This window comes from Gymnoscopelus braueri, assembly GCF_963280865.1.
Source record: "Gymnoscopelus braueri genome assembly, chromosome: 19".
Classification (NCBI taxonomy): domain Eukaryota; kingdom Metazoa; phylum Chordata; class Actinopteri; order Myctophiformes; family Myctophidae; genus Gymnoscopelus; species Gymnoscopelus braueri.
This window is the reverse complement of record NC_137621.1, coordinates 11,734,662-11,750,371: the sequence shown is the minus strand read 5'-3', so window position 1 is coordinate 11,750,371 and position 15,710 is coordinate 11,734,662. Positions and strand designations below refer to the sequence as shown.

The window sequence follows — 15,710 nt, the reverse complement described above, 5'->3', positions numbered from 1 at the left end:
GCAGATCTACAAGCTCATAGCGCGGCACTCTCGGTGCCGCGCTACGAGCTTGCAGATCTGCTATTTTTGAAAAATCTTGAAAAAATATTTTCCAGATTTTTTTCAAAAAACTGTTGAGATTTAGATTTTTTTAAAGAATCGCCTCAGGTCTCAATGGGTTAAAGACAAGCAGAGATGGAGATTTTTTTCAGCATAGGATCAACGGCATTCCAAAGAGTAGACCCTCCATACCTTATCGAGAACTGCCTAAGAGAAGTACGACAATAAGGTAGCCTATATGAAGGTCCTTGGATTGACGTGGCATATGAATGAATATCCGAATTAAAAGGGGAAACAAACAGTTAAAAACCATCCGGTAGATTGTGATAATCATAGATGCATTGGTACACAAATAAACATATCTGTAAAGTATTAACCTCAGACACAGACAGAATGTTTAGTTTCTTGAAAAGAGGAGCAGATGGTTCAAATCGATCTGAGAAGGTTGTTCAGGGAGTTCATAGAAATGAATTCCTTACAAATGAAAATATACGCAAATAAATTGCTTAAAGGATTAGTTCACCCAAATAATTACGTATTTTCTATCAATTACACACCCCATGAAGCATTGAATTCATGGAGATCTTTTAGTTTTTGTCGCATTCCTAAGCCAATAATTTGATGTCCGCCGGTCTCTCCGGTAGAAGACTCAAAATAGTCTCTTTTGAGTCTCCTATACCGGATACATTAGCATCTTTCCGCCGGTAATAAAATTATTGGCTTAGGAATGCGACAAAAAAAAAAAAAAACTCCATGAATTCAATGCTTCATGGGGTGTGTAATTGATAGAAAATAAGTAATTTTTTGGGTGAACTACTCCTTCAAGAATTCAAGGTGGTTTGTCAGTTTTAAGTTACATTTGACCTACATTAAAATGTACCAGCATTGTATGGCAACACGTGATGTTTTCTGGATCTGTAGGCTACTCCAGGTGTATTGACCACCAAAATGCTGCCTAATCAATACAGACCAACCGAGTAGATGTTTCTATGGGAGGGGTCGAGGGGTGGTGGTGGTGGGGGGGGCAGCATTGACACAAAGACAGGATTAGGGGCTGATTAGGGCAGTTTTAACATGTCCTGCTGATTAGGGGCCAGTGGATCTGACCACTAATTAGCTGTGAAGTGTGGCCGGCCGGCCGGACAGACAGAGAGACAAACAGACAGACAGACAGGACAGGACAGCAGTGAAAGGAGGGGCTGGCAGGCCCCCCCCCGACCACCCCCAACCAGACCCACTCACCGCCACCACAAAAGGGTTTGTGGGGGGGGCGGGGGGCGGGTCTTTGATTGGACGTGCTGCATTGTGGTAAAAGAGTTCCATGTCTCTTTAGCGGCGCCACGGCCCCCCTGCGGGGTGGAGTCAACGTATCCTTTCTGTTGCGTTCGTACGTCCAGCTGGTTGAAAGCGGGGCAAATAAACACTTGAAGCGGATTCACCAGCCCCAATATGGTGGCCGCCGCCAATCTGAAACACAGCCTTTTGTCTCACGTGGGGCTGTGTTCTAATTGGTATCCCAAGACAGATCTTTTGTGTGATGGCTATTGGTATTGATGAGGTTGTAATGAACACAGATGATAGAGAGGCAACGAGACGAATGTTTGCCTATGCTAAAAGATTCAAGACGAGAGACTCCTCTCAACTGATCAGAAAAATGATGTTGATGTTAGAGAGTAACATCATCAGAGTTCATGCATGTTGATGAACAAAAGTATGTTGAATTCTTCTGGCTATACTGAGCCCCAAAACTCAATTTGTATGTTTCCGCCCCAGAATTGTGTGGGATTCAGCGTCAGACAAAGCCATAGGCTTTTCGTGAGCGCAGACTGCCACCAAGGCCCAGAAACCTCCTGACCACAGCAACTTAAAGTGGGGCCGAGAGAGAAAAGGGAACATGGGATTTGGAACGTAATCCTGTTTGTACTTAAGGTCACATGCTCTACACAGTTCAAATCGTCAGCTATACAGTCTGGAAGTTTATTTGAGGGACAACAGAAGTCTTAATTGTAATTCCCCCTGGAGAGCATGTCAGTGTCTCCCTGGCTGAATGCTGGAGAGGAGACAGGTTGCCGCAAGATGATAATTGAAAAGAAAGTGGGTGGTCTTCTTTGGCTCTTTGCCCCCCTGGACCAGCTGCATTGAAACCCCTGAGTGTATTGGAGAGGGGAGATTATCGAATGTCATATTTGGAGAAATGATTAAATCTTCCTTGGCTTAATTTGACAGACACTGGTATTGAGTGGTATAGTGTTAGGGTTCTGTCGTCCTTTGTGAAAGTGTTTCTGTGTCCGTGTGTTTGCTGATGGATTTCTGCCCCCATTAGACCATTAGCATTTACTTTCGAGGGCTTGAAAGCAAAATGGTTTGTTCTGTTTGGGACAGAAACAGAATGTTTTACTCTGTTTTGTTTTTGCCACATATTAAAGTTCCTGAAACGATTGGAAATAGAGTTTAATTTTGAATAATATCATTCTTTATCATTAACTACACAATTGACCATATATAGCCTACCGTTTTTGTTTTCACCTTCTGGCCACATACTAAAATTCCTGAATCGATTGGGAATGGAATTAATAACATTATTTATCATTACATACACTATTGACAACACATTAAGCCAGTTGATAGTTTTATCCCAGACAAACTGTTAAGATCCAACAGCCTCCAGAGACAGATCAAATCACGTTAACCCCTTAATAAACCCTATATACTTAGTTGACCGGGGTCCCCCAGGGCTCTATATAGTCTGCTCCTTTTTCCCCCTTGTACAACAAATCTCATCGCTGAAATAGCAGATATACAAGTCACTAAAGCAGTGCGTTGTGACTTTGCAGATCTCTCTGTGTGTGTGTGTGTGTGTGTGTGTGTGTGTGTGTGTGTGTGTGTGTGTGTGTGTGTGTGTGTGTGTGTGTGTGTGTGTGTGTGTGTGTGTGTGTGTGTGTGTGTGTGTGTGTGTGTGTGTGTGTGTGTGTGTGTGTGGTTGCCATTCAAAAATACTCAATATTTTGTCATTTGATAGTATCAATCAAAACACACACACACGCGCACACACACACGCACACACACACACACACACACACACACACACACACACACACACACACACACACACACACACACACACACACACACACACACACACACACACACACACACACACACACACACACACACACACACACACACACACACACACACACACACAGTTCATATCTATTGGCCTTCTTCAATGAACTGCTCTCCAACCCTGGACCTATTTAACAAAATAATCCTCAGTCTCGCAGCTGGTCATTACCGTGGCAACGCTGGGCTGCAGCAGGCAAACCATGGACTGGTTTCAAAGTAAAGAGGTATCATGATGACAGACAAGGAAAAAAAACTCTGCCTCACCATGCTATATACTATGTGTAAATATGTAGATACGTGTTGTTGTTTTTATTGAGCTTTCTCTCTCTTACCCTTGCTCCCCCTCTGATTTTTCCCTTTCTGTTTTTTGGGGAAATAACGAAAACGATGGAACTTGCACAAAGATGCGTTTCACCCACTGTTTTACACCCATAAACCTGTGATGTGACAATAAAGTTGATTCTGATTCTCTGATTCTCTGATTCTGCCTCCATTCAAATGTCTGGATATCAGAACATAAACAAACTGTAGTTTCAAAATTCCCAAAGCGTGTTCTATTTCCTTTTCAGTTCTCACCTAACCACTTGATTCCCATGCAGCATCCACATTCTGGGGAGAACAACAGCCAAAAATAGCCAATCTACAAGCTCACAATCTTGAAATGCTTTTGAGAAAGATGGTTGCCGGCAACCAATTTTGATTACTCTACAAATGTTATTTCAACACTACATCAATCATAGTGTCCCTGTTATGGGGCAAACATTCAGCGAAAGTAGCAGATCGCAAGGTCACAACTCGCCGTGTGGTGAGCTTGTAGATTTGCTATTTTGGGCAGAGATTTGGTGTTGAGGGGGGAAAAGGAGTTGACCAAGTATAGAGCTCTGGGGAACCCCGGTAAACTAGGCAAACCGATGAGTGCCGTACATCTTGCTTTTAATACATTATTCTGATGACACTTAACTTAATTTTTCTTTTGATGAACAATGCATCACGACTTTGTTACAAAATAGCATTTTCGTGTACCTTTAGAAAAATAAATATAAGAAAATATCTCAGAGAATGAGAAAGCAACATCTCAAAGCATCAGTTTGCTGTGTTAAATGTAATATTTGTCATCATACAGTGGCCACCTCCCTATACATACAGCAGCAATACTATGCTATATGCAAATGACATGACCATAGTTTGTATGTTGTGTGTGTGTGGGTCATTTTCATAAAGATAAGCTGTTAGATATCTCTAGATCTGATACAGTGCAACACTCTTCTGTCTGGGGATCTAACTGCAGTACCAGCAGCAGGGGCTGTAATAGATTTTAGACTTGGCTAAACAAATTTTCCTTTGGGTAAAGGTGGGGTGGTGTGGGGGGGGACTGGGGAAAGAGGGGGGGGCGCAGGACTTAATGAGGCATAACTAATGGAGGTCCCACAATTATCAGTGCCATGCTGGAAGCACAGCGTCGGGGACAGAGCCGCCATTGATTCTTGCTTCAAACCTCTTGAGTTCCTAATCAGCTTCTTTGGTTGTGCGTTTCGGGACTGACAAACCCATTGTGGGCCCGTGTCACCGGAGGTCAGTAGTTATTAGTGGCGACTGAAAACAGTTTCTCTAACTACTTATGGAGCAGCACTGAATGACATGCATCGCAGGGACCTGGAGGAGGGATTACTGGCTGTGCAGCGAGTCCCGTCCGGCACTGGAGAGAATGTGACATGGTTTTCTAATAAGGGATGCTGCCCCCCCCTCCCCTTCCCCTCCATAAACCCACCCCCCACACCCTAACCCACAGCTTCCCCATCCTCTCTCTCTCTCTCTCTCTCTTCTGTCCTCCCGTCTAGTGGTAACATAGAATAGTCTTCAATAGGTTGCTTGGCTCCACAATGCCACATATTGCTGAAATGGTATTCATAGCAAGCAATGGAATTAGTCAGTTAAAGCCCTGGAATAGCATATGATTGCGTGTGCGTGTGCGTGTGTGCCTGTGTGTGCGTGTGTGTGTGCGTGTGTGTGTTACAGAGAGAGAGAAAGAGAGAGAGAGAAAGAGAGAAAGAGAGAGAGAGAGAATGTGTATGTGTATTCATGTTATCTTTAAACCAAGGCGATGGCAAAATGTGCTTTCATTTATTTAATTTCATGGAAATCTATTAGAGTGAGAATTGCTTTCAGGGGCCTTTGACCTCCTTGAAATGTTTTTCATTCTGTAGGAAGGTGGTTATTTGCAGAGTATTTTTCCATCTGAAAATGACTGGAATTAGATAACTTTTTTTTTTTGCTTCCCAGGGTAAAATCTCTGTTGAGCTGCATAAGATACCCTATACAAACCCAAACACCTTCAATAGCAATAATTTTGTCAAAACTGAAAAAAGGATGTTGTGCTCCTCGTCAGAATACCAATTAGAATCCAATTAGAATCTCTCTCACAACTTGCCAACTCAAAGCATCCTTTTGCTCAGCAAATTAATATTTGGGGATGTCTCTGGTAAAAGCAGCCTGGGCTCTTAGCGATAATAAAGTTTGTTAAAATGAGTCCTTGACAAATTAAATTCAACAGGTGATCCGAGGTATTGACATTTCTTGGTAAAACTCTTAACGTTATCATTCAACTGCACATGGGCACTTGTAGAACTGTATTGGTATATTTTGAGTTGAGTCTGAGAAACATTACGCCACTTTTTCTTTCTCCAAATAAAATGTCTGTGACATTGTGATATTATGCCTTTCATTTAATCAAATGGGTTTGTAATTGTATACAAGAAAAACGTTTTATTTTAACTCAATTTATCATTTAAAAAAGCAGTCATTCAAGATCATCTTACACAGCATAGTGCCATAGAGATTGAACTGTGGTTGATAAAAGGCTATGTCGTCTCTGTCCGGTGGAAACCTCATATGTCCAAAACTGTTACTTTTCAGGGATTCAAATTTTATTTAAAAAAAAAAATTAAATTAGCAGATCTACAAGTTCAAAACACGCTTTGTGCCACGCTTTGAGCTTGTGGATCTGCTACTTTTGATGCTTCTGCGTGGACGCTGCATGTACTATGATCAAGTAGGGCGTTAATTTACCCAAAAAAAAGCCCCACAAAAAGTTAAAATATGGAGATAGGAGGTTTCTGCCCGACAGCAACGATATTCTGTATTCCTCTGCATCCAATGATGTTAAGCCCCAGCCAATTAGCACTCAGGAGGTTGCCATGGTCAATTGAGAAACACATCAATGGGACTTGAAAAGGTTTCTCTGCGATCAGACCTTCTGACATATTAAGTACAAAAAATGGGGGGAACGGGGGGTGGCGAGGGGGGTCGGGGGGGGGGTGGTTGCAGAGAAAGAAGCAAGGCCCCTCGCTACATTCAAATGACTCAGTACCATCTACATCCACCGCCTGCAATTACCTGAGGAGAAAGAAACTCTTTACAACGGTGAAATGGGACATTGTCCTGTTTTATGCCTCATATACCTGCAGCACATTATGGCATTGAAATGAGTGAAAGGAGAAAACATTGAGCTAGCTTTTTTTTTTATTGGTGTGTGTGTGTGTGTGTGTGTGTGTGTGTGTGTGTGTGTGTGTGTGTGTGTGTGTGTGTGTGTGTGTGTGTGTGTGTGTGTGTGTGTGTGTGTGTGTAGTGTGTGTGTGTGTGTGTGTGTGTGTGTGTGTGTGTGTGTGTGTGTGTGAGTGTGAGTCTATTTTCCATGAGGCAAAATGTCTTGCTGTTCGTCTCACATCCCTGCTAATGATCCATGATAAATAAAGAATAAGTATAAATCAATTAAAAAAAAACAATAATATATCAGTAACATAGCATCAATGTGGCTGCAGCATCCTGAGACACACAACTTGCTATAGCTCACAAAGATGAGCACAGTCTGGCAAATTACAGTGTACAGACGTGACACACACACACACACACACACACACACACACACACACACACACACACACACACACACACACACACACACACACGGCCGCCCCCACGCACAAATGGAGGTGCACCTCAATAAATCTGGAGAAGCAACAGGCACAATGGCCAATGATTACCCATGCAGCACAGTCTATTAGTGGTCCATATAACTACACCTATTGAACGGAGAACGGGTTCACCTCCACTTTGATTTCATGTCGTCCATCATCAAAAGCTTGGCCGGGCGGCTCTATTCATTCATACCCCCCCCCCCCTCCCCATGCCCCTCGTAACAAAACAGAAACAATCAAGCGACATGCATCATCCTACACTGAGGAATGCGTCTGTCTCTTTTTTTTTAATACTCTTACGGAAGTCCATTCTCTTCTCGCAGGGTTGCTTGTCGAGACCAATTCCAAATGTCAGGTGTATATTGGCTCCGGCGCGTCCTTTGAAGAGCGCGGGGTGATGATAGCACACATATCCATACAGCTGCATGGCAGGTTATGTGGAGGACCTGGAAATGAATCCTCTCCAAGGTCTTCATGGAGACGCGGTGTGATATAGCCATCATGATCATCATCATCATCATCATCATCACCATCATCACCATCACCACCATCAGCAGCAGCATCATCGCATGGTTATCATCACGAAGTAGATTGGGAAGTAATTTTCAAACGTGTTTTAAATGACACTAGGAAATAGAATGGTATATCAGTATCCTATTTCTAGTGGGGGGGGGGGGCTTGGATGAGGCAGGGGGGGTCCTCTCTGTTTATAAATGATGACCTTTAAACACTTTGAAGTTTGTTTTCACAAATCACTCATCTTCCAAGACATTGAGGTTCGCGGGCACGTGCATGCATGTGTGCGTGCGTGTGTGCGTGTGATGTGCACGCGCGCGTGTGTGTGTGTGAGAGACAGGCCATGTCTATGCTATACATAATTTACTTCATATTGCATTTGACTACAATCACACTCATAAAATTCTAATATAGCTTATCTTTAGATAATGGACACTTTTGTTCAGTCTAAACAATTTCACAATATCTACTGTATATGTTTTGGGTCATGAGTAATGTGTGTCATCTAAACGTAGCCTTAATACAATTTTACATTGTTAATGTAAACAGCAAATGTTCATCTTCAAATCAATGTTTAGCAGAGCAAATTGTGTTTGGTTTGAACTGCATTTGGGGTCCTTTATACCTTAAGTATTAGAAGGCTTTGTTTAAAAAAGGATTTAAATTGAATAATTGAAAACGGCTGAAAAGTCTGTTATTGTTTTATATAACAGTGGAATGATTCCAAATGTTACAGTAATTGCAAATAAAGAAAATCATGTGCCATAGTGCATTACAGTTTAATTTTTGATAAGGCATGATTATTTGGGATTGATATAGTTAACAATTAAGTGTTATGTAGCCTACACAAGTATAATTTTTTATTTATTTATCTATATATAATTATTTTGTAAATTGTTTATGTGTATCCATTTGGTTTCAGGTTATTGCATTCAACTGATTTTTTAAACCTCATTCAGAACTGGGAGACGATAAATGTATATTGAAAACATAAACTCGCTAGCAGGCAATCATTTGGGCCTATGGCAACAATAGACCTATACGCACAATAATAACAATAATGATGAGGTTATTTCTGTTAATAATATCAATATTCTTATTAATATTATCTAAGACTCTTATCCATCATTATATAATGAAGTATACTCTGGAATGATTATATTTTTCATTATATCAACTATGCTAATCATTTGCAACGAATTGGAATCGAGTATTCATCAAGTAGTTGTAGTGTAAAAGCTTGAATTCGAAATTAAATTGTCCTGTTCTTCATTTTAAAAACAGAATTAGATCGATGTTATTTCAGAGAGTTTGTTGAAATGGAAAGAATACAATTAGGCAAAATACCAATTGATAAAACATGTAACTTGTTAATTCTATTTACGTTTTTAAAAGTTGACGATGCGTCACGGACAACGAGTCCAGTAGATTGTATGCTAGGCCTATATTTAGCCATGTGTTTTATGTTCATTGTTTACAGACATTCAGCCAACAACACTCTCACATATCTCATGTGAATTATGCCAAACCCGTCCCTCATCGACCCTGCCTTTCCAAATCAATTTGTCCCTAAATCAAAACATAATTGAAATCCACTCCAGACAAGACAAGCTTTTATGAATTAATTCCTCAAGAATAAGCTCATATACACTTCAAGTTATTTATTGTTAACGTTCAGTTGAGGGTTTTGAAACATATTATACAGCAGCCATCACGCATTTGTTCGTTTTTTTTTTTTAAACTTACAAAAGAATAAAGAAAGCAATAATAAAGTGGGACGTCATACGATTATTATACAGTTTAAACGCATCCTCCTCGTGTGTGTGTGTTAGCCAAATATACAGTCACCTACTTTATTTCAGTCTAAATGAATACATTAGTTTACAATATTAATAAAATATCACGTTTACCCCCTCGCCAATGGAGTGGTGGCTTTAGTATATAGATATACCTTGAGGACTTCAAACCTGATTACCACCAACAACAACCTCCATTTATTCTTCCTATTCTACATTTAAAACAGTGGTTCTCAACCAGTGGTTCGGGGACCACCAGTGGTCCTTGAGGGGGTTCCAGGTGGTCCCCAGCTAAATGATGGAGAGTTGGTGTAACCAAAATGGACCCTTATAGATCTTTAACTCTTGAGAGTATAAAAATGAAACCAAATGGATTTGGTTTCATTTTACTCTCTCAAGAGTTAAATTATTGTTAAACATCTGCATTACTTGATTTACATGAAGTCTACACAATTAGAGAATGTAGATGAATTGTTATTTTGGCCTGTTATCTCTCCTATTGGTACCAACATCAATACAGCATGGAATTGTGGACAAAAACAAAATATTCTAAGTTTTGGGTTCTGAGGCTAAATCTCATCAAATGGTGGTCCGTGGCTCAAATGCCGAATAAATAATGGACCTAGATTATGAAAAGGGTTGAAAACCACTGATTTAAAACATCATAAAGGGAGGTCCACCATAACATTGATTACAAAAGGTCCAGGAGACAAAAACACAACTGCTTTTTTCAAGGGCAGCCATTTCGTGGAACGTTCAAAAATAGAGTCCCCTCTGGTTCTCTCTCTCTCTCGCTCTCTCTCTCTGTCAGACATGTCAAGAAAATGTGGCCCTCGAACCCGTGCGTCCGTGCGCGCACCGTGCGCGCCGTGCGTCCCCACCTCGGGCCATGCATCATCATCACGAAAAAAAAATCAGCTCCATTTTCTCCACGTTTTTATATATCAACGTGATAATAGTTTTCACGTTAATTTCTCGGGGCTCAGTCATCATCCGTCGCAGGTTTATAACATAAAAATAAAAAATAAAATCAAAGATTAAAAATAAAAACAAGTGTGTAAAGTGGGGGTCCAGCAGGGACTCTCATTGTTCCTTGAGGATGGGGGGGTTCTAAAGTGACCCTTACAAGTCTGTAACTCTGAGGGGTGTACAAATGGAACCAAATGGACCCGTTAGGGTCCATTTGGTTCCATTTGTACACCCCTCAGAGTTTAAAGGAGGGTCCTTGAAATGTAAAAAGTTTTCAGAACCACTTGGTTGTTATATACAACTGTAGGTCCTACCACGTTCTGCCGTACAGGAGGTTAGAGCTGACCATATTGCTGGTGTAATCTACAGCGGACGTGTCTATCTGGGCCATGTTGAGCTGGCTGTGCAGGGACGGCGGACTGGGCGACATGTCGTCAAGGTCCACCTGGTTCGGACCCAGGACCTGCTGCTGGTTCTGGTTCTGATGGCCAACAGAGGCCGCCTGCTGCTGCAGCACGCCGACCCCGCTGACCCCGTTCTGTTGCTGTTGTTGTTGCTGCTGCTGCTGTTGTTGTTGCTGTTGGACCTGTTGTTGTTGCTGCTGCTGTTGGATCGGCGTCGGCGTGTTGGACCCGTTCTGACACGGCTTCCCGTCCTTCACCAGCACCGGCACGGCCACGCGCCTCGGGGACTGGGACTGTTGGCACATGTTGTTGCCGCTCGAGTCCTGCTGCAGCTGCTGGGCCGCCTTGTCCTTGGCCTGGCGCTTACACTTGTAGCGGTGGTTCTGGAACCAGATCTTCACCTGCGTCGGGGTCAGGTGGATCATGCTGGCCAGGTGCTCCCGCTCCGGCGCCGACAGGTACTTCTGCTGCTTGAAGCGCCTCTCCAGCTCGTAGACCTGGGCCTGGGAGAAGAGGACGCGGCGCTTCCTGCGCGGCGCGTGCAGCACGGGCATGGATTTGGAGCCGTCCGCCATCCCCGAGAGGCCCCCCATCCCGCTCATGTTCATACCTGTGGAAGGTCCCATGAATCTAGAAACTTAAAAATATATATACATATACAGTGTGTTCAATAATCAGAAATATGTTTTTTATTTTTTTTGCCTGAAGAAGGCATGGTATTATTATTCATATTATTATTCATATTATTATAACATTATAGCATATTATTTTTATAACATCTTTGCCTGATAATAAGTAGGCAGGCATCATATTGACCACTACTCCCCCCTCCACAAAGTACATAATAATGTAGGCCTATTGTTATTATTATTAATAGTATTATTATAGCCTAGTCATATATAATAATAATACAACAATAATAATAATACAATAATAATAATCATCATTTCCTATTAGATTATAAATATAATCTAATGTCAAAGATGCTACAACTTACTGCTGTGAATTAGTGTAATTTGAATACCAGTAAACAGAGTTGTTAATTGTTGTCTTTTCTTAAAATGCTGTTGCCACATTGACATTTTAATAAAATATCTCATTTTACAACATTAAAAAAAAAAGACATAAGTGATTACGAGTCATTATTTGATGTCTTTTTTTTGCCTTCAAATCCCTAATTTGAGAATTCTCTTTCACACCAAATAAAAAAAAAAAGTATATAGAAAACGAAAGGCTCTTACTTGTGGAGTATCTTGGATCCGGGTTGGCGCTGTACCACCCCGTGGCCGCCGCGCTACTCCTCATGCTCTCCTGGTACGACGGGAGGTCTCCCATGTTCCCGATGCCCCCGTTGCAGTAGCCCCCCATCGCGCCGTGCGAGAACTGGTGGGAGACGGCGTGCGGCATGTGGTAGGTGGTCGCCACCGCGGCGGCGTTGTGGCCCATGGCGTGTTGCTGCATACCGGCCTGGTGGGCCACCTGAGGCTGCCGGTAGGCTCCCAGTCCTACTGGAGAGGAGACTGCGCCGCCGTCCATCACACCAACACCACCTGAGCTGAACTTCTTGTAGGTCTCCTCGATTGGACTCAAAATATCTGTCACTGAGAAAGGCGTTGTATGCTTTGGGCTCAACGACATGGTTCAGAAAGCAGGTTAGATGGACGGGTTTTTTTTTCTCTCTCTTTCTTTCTTTCTTTTTTTTTCTTTTTTTTTCTGGTCGAGCCAGATCCTGATCAACCGTGTTGGTTGTTGGATCAGCTCTGCTCCTTGTGGATGGATGGAACTACGTAAGATGAGATCCTATTGATCGCCTTGGAGAAGGAGGCGAGCCCAGGGCGCCTCTTTAGCGCCCGGTTTATTGTAGCTTTACGACAAACACTGGGGGCGGAGCGAACGTCCGAAACCAGCAAAACAATAGTCATTGACGTTTTTTTTTTTGGCGGGGGGAGGAGGGGGTGATAATAATTGATGAAAACGCAGTTTGCTTCCCGAGCAAATAATTATTTGATGAATTGAATACACAGGACCCCAATGGAAACAAGCCATAGTGCTTTCTAAGCATTTTAGCATCCTTTTGTATATAAATGGTACTTTCTGTGCTTTTTTTTTGGCAAAGTGTTAATAAAGTATTCAATCAATCAATCAATCAATCAATCGATCAATCAGCTTAATTTAAAATTATTATATAGCCCACTCCATCGCGCTTGCCGACAAGAACAAATCTTGTTGGCAAGCGACTATGCGTCAGGACGGTTGTTTACATCAATAACACGCGGGCAGATATGAATATATACCATTATAGATATGACAATCTGAATCTGAACTGTCAACACGTGCTTGCCTTGGATGGTGTCTCCTCCTAACAAATCCAACACATCAGCATGGGATCATGAACTGACATTATTCTGCTGGAGGGAATTCCACACAGAAACTCTCTCTGAGAGCACTTTGAACATCAGACACAAGCATCATCATCATCAAAGAGGTACAATGAAGGTGTCCAGCTCATTTATCATGCGTCTTGAGGCGTCATGTTTGCCTCCGCCAAAAGTGGGCCACGTCCCAAATGGGCTCAAAGTGACACAATATTGAAAGGGGACCGTTTTTATGGGCCCGAACCTGTGACTATTAAAGACTATTGTGACTATTTAAATAAATACAAATGTTTTCACATACAGTTTAGTAAGGCACACAACCTCGAAATATATAGCAGATAATAAGTCGTGGTAGCTCAGCTGCTATATTATTGATTGGCACAAACTCCACAATTCATAGAAAACTCGAGGTCGATGGTACACAATTCACAATAAATAGGCTGCAAATATTGTCAAGATTTGTGGATAAAATCCAGAGGTGTGGGGTGTCGTCGGTGTTTTTATTTATGCAAATTTGAGACGATATTGTATATATTTTGAGACCAGAGAGAGTCTCAAATCCTAAAGTTCAATCAACACAGTGATGCTGCACTTCTATATGTTTGCGGACTTGTTCTCCATGTGAATAAAGAACTGCTTGACCTGACATCTTAATCTTAGAGTAAACTCACTGGCGCCATGAGGGCCAGAATCAACAGAAACAGAACAACAGAGTGGTGTAAAGTAACTAAGTACATTTACTCAAGTACTGTACTTTTTTTAAACGGTATTTTTACTTTACAGGAGTATTTCCAGTTTTCATTAGCCTACTTTTACTTCTACTCCACTACATCTCAAAGGCAAATATTGTACTTTTACTCCACTACAATTATTTGAAAACTTATAGTTACTTTGTAGATTTTTATTATTATTACAAAACATACATTAACCAATCCAGCCCTATATACATTTCAGCCATTTGAAAATAGCAGATCTACAAGCTCACACTTGTTGCCATGGGACGGATTGTGAGCTTGTAGGTCTGCTATTTTCAAAATATTTTTTATAAATGTATACATTTAAAAACTTGTGAAACGGGACATTCTGCATGAGTATTTCTACATTGCAGTATATAATTGATACTTTTACTTAAGTAAAAAATGTGAATACTTTTCCCCCCACTGCAGAGCATACACCCCACCGGAAAACCTCATTGACATGCTGCAGTATAATGAATAACAACCCATACATATCGTGACATTATGAGTATATAGCCTATATGTGTCTGCAGGTTTCCATGGCTGTATATCTGGTGTATAAGCCTGTACAGATAGGCCTATGCAATACAACATCAGGCTAATGTATGTGTGTATAAGTTATATACCTGTGACCTGATGTTCCAGGCTTTATATTATTCTCAAGCGAATATTATATCACATGGCCTCCATAGCCCTAATGCAACGGTGTGGTGTTGATAATTATGATTATTGTTATGATAACTGCCACTGATATGTATCGCAAGGATAATGATCATGAGCAGGATCAGAATGATGATGATGAGAAGTCTATGTATTCATGTTTTTCCACACATTTTCGTGTATAGCAGTAGTAGTTCTCAAACTTTTTGGGTGCCAAGAACCCCCAAATGATATGTATTTGGCCGCAGACCCCCATCTGAAAAGGTTTTGTGCTATGGACATTGGACCCCCAGAAGAGAAGATTTATGCTTTAAAAAATGCGAAATTATTCAAAAATGTTCCAAACATTTTAAATATTTTCAAAAAATCTCAAAAATAGCAGATGTACAAGCTCGTGACGCGCTGAGCTTGTATATCTGCTATTTCTGAATAGCCAACTTATAAATGGATAAAGTTTTAAAAGTGATTGTGATGCCATATAACTACTTTTGCTGGGGACCCCCTGGAACCCCCTCAAGGACCCCTGGGGGTCCCCAGACCCTTTTTTGAGAACCAATGCTGTGTATAGGATATAAAACTCGTGGGATGATACTTACGCACATATATTACGGATATTACATATAGGATAATCACGGTTCCCAAACTTTGTCAGGCCTATAAAAAAAAAAGAATGGACATATTTAAAGAACTTTATATCACTTCCTTTGTTGGAGAAGAATGATTGGAAAATCGTGCATTTGCATGAGAACCCGTCACTAAATGAAATTTAGCACGGCACGGCACGGCATGCAAGTAGCCACCTAGCCCTTAATTGAGCAAATGAAGATGTGACATGGTCAGCCATCAATTAGACCGAGATACCGAGACCTACCCCGTCCCCCGTTTAAGTTGTTAGCGCAATTATAAATAATAAAGCATTGTTCTCGTGCATATTTCAGCAAAATAGGTCGCATCCTTCAATTATACGCGGCTACGGCAGAACATGAGTCGCGCGTGCGCACACACACACACACACACACACACACACACACACACACACACACACACACACACACACACACACACACACACACACACAGCTGGAGTGGGTGGAATTTAAAACACTCCTCCACGC

At 41.5% G+C, this 15,710-nt stretch overlaps 1 protein-coding gene across 1 annotated transcript; it reads right to left on the bottom strand.

Annotated features, from left to right (window-relative positions):
- Positions 1–10,730: 10,730 nt before the first annotated feature.
- nkx2.4a (NK2 homeobox 4a) lies at positions 10,731–12,462 on the bottom strand (the record flags this gene model as incomplete). The annotated part of the gene is made up of 2 exons (XM_080414616.1): positions 10,731–11,434; positions 12,066–12,462. 2 exons carry the CDS (start codon positions 12,460–12,462, stop codon positions 10,731–10,733), a joined length of 1,101 nt encoding a protein of 366 aa, XP_080270742.1.
- Between the last annotated feature and the right edge of the window lie 3,248 nt (positions 12,463–15,710).